The sequence below is a fragment of the Tetrao urogallus genome (genome assembly GCF_951394365.1).
Source record: "Tetrao urogallus genome assembly, chromosome: 1".
In the NCBI taxonomy this organism is placed as follows: domain Eukaryota; kingdom Metazoa; phylum Chordata; class Aves; order Galliformes; family Phasianidae; genus Tetrao; species Tetrao urogallus.
The window spans coordinates 147,293,290-147,300,565 of record NC_136813.1 but is presented as its reverse complement, the minus strand read 5'-3'; the positions used below and the strand labels follow the sequence as shown (position 1 = coordinate 147,300,565).

At 36.9% G+C, this 7,276-nt stretch overlaps 1 protein-coding gene across 1 annotated transcript in view; it reads right to left on the bottom strand.

Moving 5' to 3' along the window:
- Positions 1-3,117: 3,117 nt before the first annotated feature.
- The window catches only part of BLTP3B (bridge-like lipid transfer protein family member 3B), a gene marked incomplete at both ends in the record, with an annotated part of 50,365 nt that continues 46,206 nt past the window's right edge, over positions 3,118-7,276 (bottom strand). The window contains 3 exons of the mRNA XM_079548615.1: positions 3,118-3,243; positions 3,978-4,147; positions 5,734-5,842. Of these exons, the coding sequence (XP_079404741.1) occupies positions 3,118-3,243; positions 3,978-4,147; positions 5,734-5,842 (405 nt within the window). The remainder of the gene's footprint in view (positions 3,244-3,977; positions 4,148-5,733; positions 5,843-7,276) is intronic.

The following is a 7,276-nucleotide window of genomic DNA, read 5'->3' as shown; positions in this document are numbered from 1 at the left end:
GAAATTTTTATTATCAAGTTCCCTGTATGTTTCGTACGAATAAAGGCAACCATCCCCATGTCAGGCTTAGGAAATGTTCTGTAGCTAGCAGTTCAGCTTTAGAGATCAAATATGATTCCAGCTTAAGACTCAAAGTCCATCCCTAGAGGAGCCTGCTTACAACTGAACAGACAGGGAGAACAGATGCAGGCAGGCCAAGAAGGCAGCTCCTTCCCAGCCAGCACCACCCTTCCCTCTGCCAAAGGTCGTAGTATATGTAATCCAAGGACTGGAATAGTCTCCGTCATTAAGCAGGGACAGGGACATGGACACATTAGAGAGCAGCCAGGATCTACACAACTCTATCTCTTCAACAGACCTTTTAGAAGTAATTCTGTAAGGCTGTATAATTTTGATTTAAAACTGGTGCTTGTTGTTAAAGAGTTACTGTGAGAACTGAAACAACGCATGACAAATGTTTCAATGACATTGCTTGAGAAAGGGCATAGGCTCCTCAGTGTCAGCCAGTCTGACACTGTACTAGACACTGGAACAGTATTTCTAAACAAGCCAGATGAGCGTTAAGCTAATGGGTAGACCGGTTAAAATTTCCAGAGAAAATGTAAAATAAAACTTGGTATCAGTTTGCTTGCAAGCTTTCTGGAGTCAGTCTTCTGCATGCACTGAAGTTCGGTTTAGTTCTTTGCAGAATAAAAGGCTGCGATTCATTCAAGAGACTCTACTGATGATACACATTTCATACATAGGATTTAAGGAGGTTATGAGTATCAGCAGAGCCCTGAGAACAAATTAAGCCTTTTTATTTGATCTGAGGCCTTTAATTACTATTTTTAGGATTACCTATTAAGGTTTCATTTAACTATGTACTTTCAAACACAAAAAAACCCCCCTCTCTTGTTACTTTTACAATGTCAGAGTGACACAGTACCACCACTCTCAGTAATGTGAAGCCCACCGCCAAGCACACACTTCTGAACGGTCTGCTCATTATTACAAAACTGTCCTGAAAAGAAATGTATTCAGTTGTAATGAAAAGCAAAAAGATGAAACAGAATTTCTGTATCTGCACGGGGAAGAGGCGCTTTGTTTGGGCTGGGTTTTTTGGTTTTCCTTTTTGCTAACAGAAACAGGCGTCAGCTTGTGCAGTAACAAGGAAGAAGTATCTGATATTGCTATTTCTGTTTAAAAATTAAACAAGTCTCAACATATTATTCCAGCATCGTGCTGCCAACCATTCTACACATTCCTTTCCTTAGAATAATTCTAACTAGATCTTGGCAGGGGTAAGCTGAGTTAGAATTACCAACTCTGAGTGTACCAATCAGAACTCAACCAGATGAGAACTCCTCCCCTGACTCTAACATGATATCTGTGCAAACTGGGCGACCCACATTTAACACTGTGATTTCTTAAATACCTATTTGAAATACACATCTTAAGTTTCTGTATTAGAAACTGTCATGCACATTTTTGTTCACCTTATTTAGAATAAGATAAAAATTTCCATGGGTGTTAAAGGGAGTTCCGGGTTTTGAGAGGCAGGCTTTAAAATAGTGCCTGAACCAGTTCTTCCATAGAGCCCTTGATTAACATTACACACTTTCAATAACTTTTTACAGCAGTGAAAATTCAGTGTCCTCCAAAAAGTTTTAATGAAAAGCAGTTTAATTTAAACCAGTTTGATAGCCTGAATACACAAAGTCAAACCATGGGGTACTAAATACTTTTTGAGATATATCTACATTTATCTGCGTATCTACAAACAAAATATCCCCCAGACATCCCATGGAGCAGAAACAATTCATGGTAGTAAATAAAAGATTCTAGTTGTCAGATTCAAGGTCACCAGTTAAATTATTCAGTCATTTTCACTTCTAGCAAAAACAGTCTCTTACAGGTATGCATTTATTTGATGTTGTTTCCAACACTGTTCAGAAGCACACTGATAATCTGTTTCACAGCATTGTGCTTTTTTATTCATTCGTACCAGTTTTTAGCTGAAAATTGATTAATTTGTACAAACCACCCATGGTTTAAACTGCATAATTACATCTCATGTAATCTCACAATTTTATAGGGTAATTAAATGTTTCTCTAAAGCTTTTTAATATATATGTGTATATATATATATATATTTATAATCAAAAAAGCAATATACAATTAATGAATCCCTGTAGGAATTTCCCTCCTGCCCCCCACAAGCACTGACCTAACATATTTAAATACGCTGGACCAAAGCCTCGGGCATGTCTGATAAAGTTCACAGAATCAGACGTAGATGCAAAATGGCTGAAAGATCACCTTTCACAAACTGCTGGATCCTTCTGCAGGGCTATCTCCTCAGCACAGAGAGAGAAAAGCATGTGTGTGAATGTCTAAATTAGACCAGCTGTACAGATGCTGTGGGCTTTCGTGCTGGAATAAACTCCAGTAGTGCCCTCTAACTTACATTCTCCAGCATTTACTGTGGTATTTCAGGAGCATGTGTGGAAAGGGTACATAGAACTCTATAGCACCAGAGGATTATTCTTAAAATCCTCTCTGGGCAAATTACATAGAATTTAGGGCCAGTTTAGGGCTATTTTAATTTTCAGTACTATACTATTCTAGGGGATCTAACATATCATAGTGCAAATGTAACCTCCTATATAGAAACTGTCTAGTAATACTAGAACATAATCTTAACAAACAGAGGTACAGTTTGTTAACGAGGCATGGTGCGCTTTACTCAGTTAAGCAACTGGGCACCTTCTTTCATTGCTGAGCCATCCAGTTTTCAAAAAAATCCAAAGTGTTTTAAAAATAACATCTCCTTTAATAATATTGAAAGTAGCTGATATGATTTTTTTCTTCAGTAAATTAATAAAGTACGGTATAAACTGATTTCTCCAGTCATTTCAGTTTAAAATGGGCTGAAAAAAGTTACAGTATCTAATGACATTTTCAGAATAGTAACTATTTCAAAAACATTTTGTTTGTGATGAGAAAACTTTTGTTCGTGACCCAAAAAAAAAAAAAACAACCAAAAACCATGTCTTCCAGCAATTCACAAACAGTTCTTCAGATGTTGCAGTCACCTGAAGTTCTGGCAATGCCTCGCACCAACAGAACATTGTCCTACTGATGATCAACATTCATCTTCTTTATATGATGAAGCAGGGCATCTTTCTCCATTTGGACCTCAGCAAGAGCTGCTTTAGCTTTGGCTAGTTCCTGTTTGAGACATTCGTTTTCTTCAACAAGCTGAAACAGTTGGGTTAGAAAAACATGTTATTGGCATTTCTGCATACTCTCAACATTATCCGTGACAGTAACTTCTAAAATGACATACACTGGTAGTCATACCCATTGTTTGGGGATGGTCTGTTGGGGTCAGTGACCAATTCCCAGTTAATGACGGCAGGAAATGGAAAGAATTGATGCAAGATCCCTAGATTCCATGCTCCAGTTATGCCATTTCCATCCTGCAGCAGAATGAAGTAACACTACATTCTGAGGTCTAAGAATGGATTCTTATCCAGAGGAGAAAGAAAGCTAAACTGATGTGTGAACTTTTTCACCATCAATTCAATATCCAGATACGACTGAGAGGTTAATAACAACCTGACTCAGGCATCTAGTCCTTTGCCTTTGATAGCTGTGCTATAAGAAGCTGGGGAGGTGGGGAAAAGGAAGACAGGAGTATTACATAGTTTGTGACTTTCTCCTTCATGAAACTCCATCTGATATAGAGGGAAAGAACTGCTCTGCAATATACTACCACTCTGTTTAGATAGCAGTATTAAATTTATTTTGCATGCATATGTACTGAGCCATACTATATTATCTGCAATTTCTACTTTCCAACCCAAACAGATTTCTAAACAGAAGTAAACCCTCAGCTCACTCTCAAATAATCTAACAATTCTGATGACTGTAGCAACTTTGAAGGAAGGGGAAATAAAGGGGGAAAAAAAAAGAAAAAGAATTCTTACTACCTCATTTTTTATGAAGTCAGCTGAATCTCTGTTTGATTTAACTGGGCTAGGAATTTCACAAGCAGTCTGCGTAGCTTGGTCCTGTGTTTTATGTCCTGCAGGTCTTGTTGCTTGCTGCAGTGCACTACTTGAATTCTTCATCTTCGACCCATCATTTACTCTTTGATTGTCTGTATCACAGAAAGATGCTTGAGAGTAGTGTTCACATTTACAGTTTTTCTTTTTTTTTTTTTTTTTTTTTTGAAATAAAACTTAATCAGCAGCAGCAGTAAACTAAAGCCACTTCAACAAATACAGTTTTAATATCAGGCATGTTCATATTTACCTTCCAAAATTAAATATAAAAATTGAAACGAAACTGAAATATAAGCCAAATACTCTTTTGAAGGAATTAAAAAAAAAAAAAAAAAAAAAAAAAAAAAGAGGAGAGGAGGTGTAAGAAGACACAACACACATCTTCTAGCTCCAAGAAAATTATCACATTTTTATACTGAGTGCTATCATCACTACAGAGAATGCATTCTGAGTAATTATCTATACAAAGACAACAGAGCTTGCCAAAGGAAAAAGCATATCTGAATAACTGTATTTCAGATCTTCATTATCAGAAGCCTGGAACATGCATTAAAACGGGGGAGAGGAGAGCACAAGTTTGAGAACTATTAATATTGCCACTGCAGGAATGTCTGCAGGTCCAAATCAGATCTGAGGTCTGCATTTAAGTTTAAAGATACTTGGATAAACCTGCAAAATGAAGATTTTAAATTAGAAAATAACTTAAATGGCTTGCTATTAAGGAAACTTTCTAACTGGAGTGCATGATAACATTAGGTTGGATGGGGCCCTGGGCAGCCTGGTCTAGTATTAGATATGGAGGTTGGTGGCCCTGCATGCTACAGGGAGCTTGATGATCCTTGAGGTCCCTCTCAACCAGAGCCATTCTATGATCTATTAAAACAAACTGCTGTACACTAAGTGTTAAATGAGGGCATTTGTCTTTATATTCCAATATTTTTTTTCATCCTTCTAAATCCTCTTTAAATTACTCTTTCCTCCCTTGTCTAATATCTGAAGATGGCCAAAATCTGCCCTGCTTTGAGCAAAGGGAAGGACCAAATTACTCTGATATTTTGACCCATTTGTAAAAGACAGCAGTTATCAGTATTTAGTATTTGCCTATATATGTAGGAAAGAAAATTCATACATTATAAACCTTTCATAAAAGGTACAAAGTTAAATCCCTATTTGAAATGCAAGTCTCAGCACAAACGTAGTCATTATAACCAGGATGCAACCATAAAATGCACCATTTAAAATAACTTAGTGCATTTCTCAAATCGCACATATTGTAGAACAAATGATTATCTGCTATCTGCCAATCATAAAAAGAAAAAACCAACATAAAGCATGCAGATAGCTATCTTGCTGAACTGTAAAGAAATGCAACTTTCTTCAAGGAAGGAATCTCAGGCATCTCATGAAGTGATGTGCATTAATGAAACAAGCCCTGAGAGTGTTTTATGCATATTCCTCACAGACAGATTCAGCTGCAGGTTGGTACCACTAACCATAGGCCACTCAAAAAGGAGTATTTCTGCTGTGTGACTACACTTAGAATTCTACTGCAGCACTACTGACATAAATTAACCACCAGTTACCTTTTCATTATTAGGTATGTGTCTAAACAAATACAAACATGGAATCAGTAATAACTGGATTATAATACTGCGTTAACCAGTGGCAGGAAGATACAAACCTCTAATGAAGAAAGAGCCATCATCATTTCGTTCTATCCAAAGTATGTCAATATGCAGTTTTATGGGTACTAGCTCACACGCTTTGAGATTTTCACGTGGACTATCATCCTGAAAAATAAAAGTATCCAAAAATGAGTTCACCGGGAAATCAAAATTGTAAAGATGTTAAATTAAACTTAAGTTTCTTTAATGAAACTTGAAAGGGAGCAGAATTTTCTAATGGGATTTCCACTATACTTCTGCTTTCTTTTTTTTTTTTCTTTTTTTTTTTTTTTTAATTTTCCTGTGGATCATATTTAAGGCCTAAATTTATCTGTCAAGTCTGCTGAACTCAATATATATGCAGTTTGGTTAAAATACTTCAAAGTATTTTCACAGACATTTCAATAAGATTTAATTCCAACTGAAGACACTTTTTAGCTCAGGAGCTCTCAGAGTCAAAGATAAGAAGCCCACACTATATAGTATCTGATTTTCCCCTGACCTATTTGAAGATTCAGTGGCACAGCTACCATTCTTGACAGAACCTCATCTTTTTAGAATTTAGTTTGGTTTGATGCCAACTGCAATTCAGCTCATTATTGTACCAAGCGGAAGGAAAACGTCACTAATTATTTCCTTTGGGTTTCCTCCAGGAAATCTTTATAGTTCATTATCCCTGTCAAGCAAGTTGATGCAGAAAAATCATACATATTATCATTAACACAAAATTGGATGAGGTGTTACTGTCAACATTTCTTGAACATCACTAAGATGGCAGCAGAAAGTACAAAAACAAATCAGAAGTTTGAGGAAGGTTTTTTTTGTCCCCACAAAACATCCTGCAACAAGTCTCTCGTTCAGAAGAATACACGCAGCACTGAACAGATGATGAGGTATAAGGTTAAACCATGCTCTCCTGCTCTCTATTACCAACAATGATACAAAAATGAGTAATCTGTATGCCAAATCTGTCACTGGTCAGCCATCACAAGCAACTTCACTGTGATGTATGCACTGCTGTGCAAGAACTTGAGTACTTACACTTCCAAGCAGAATCTTATTGCCAGTTTATTCCCAACCTCAAACAGCCATTTTCTTAAGAACCATTTGCCTAAGCCTGCTTTTATTGGCAGGGTTGTGCTGCCAATAAGCCAGTACAACCCTGATTTTCACATATAGGTGACTGTATGTTAAAAATTTTCTTTTTCCACTTCAGTATTCACATTTGTGATGCATTGGAATCTAGGGAACAGATCCATTCTTAACAAGTGTCCTTGCACTACTTCTGTTGTAGAAATAGCCCTGAAGGAGTGCCTACAGATCCTCAGGGGATGAAGAAGCTGCACAAAGGAGAGAGGGAACACTGATGCAGTCTGATATTCAAGTCTGAGCAGAACACTGTGGAGGCAATAGATGACATTCTGGTCAAGAACGATCTTAACAGAAACAAGGCCTTAGCTCAGATGCAGAATTTGACCTATTTCAGTTCTCACTGCGTTCATCATTTGCGTGCGCAATTATTAATTTCCAAAGAAATGTTACAATGATTTTTTTTATTAT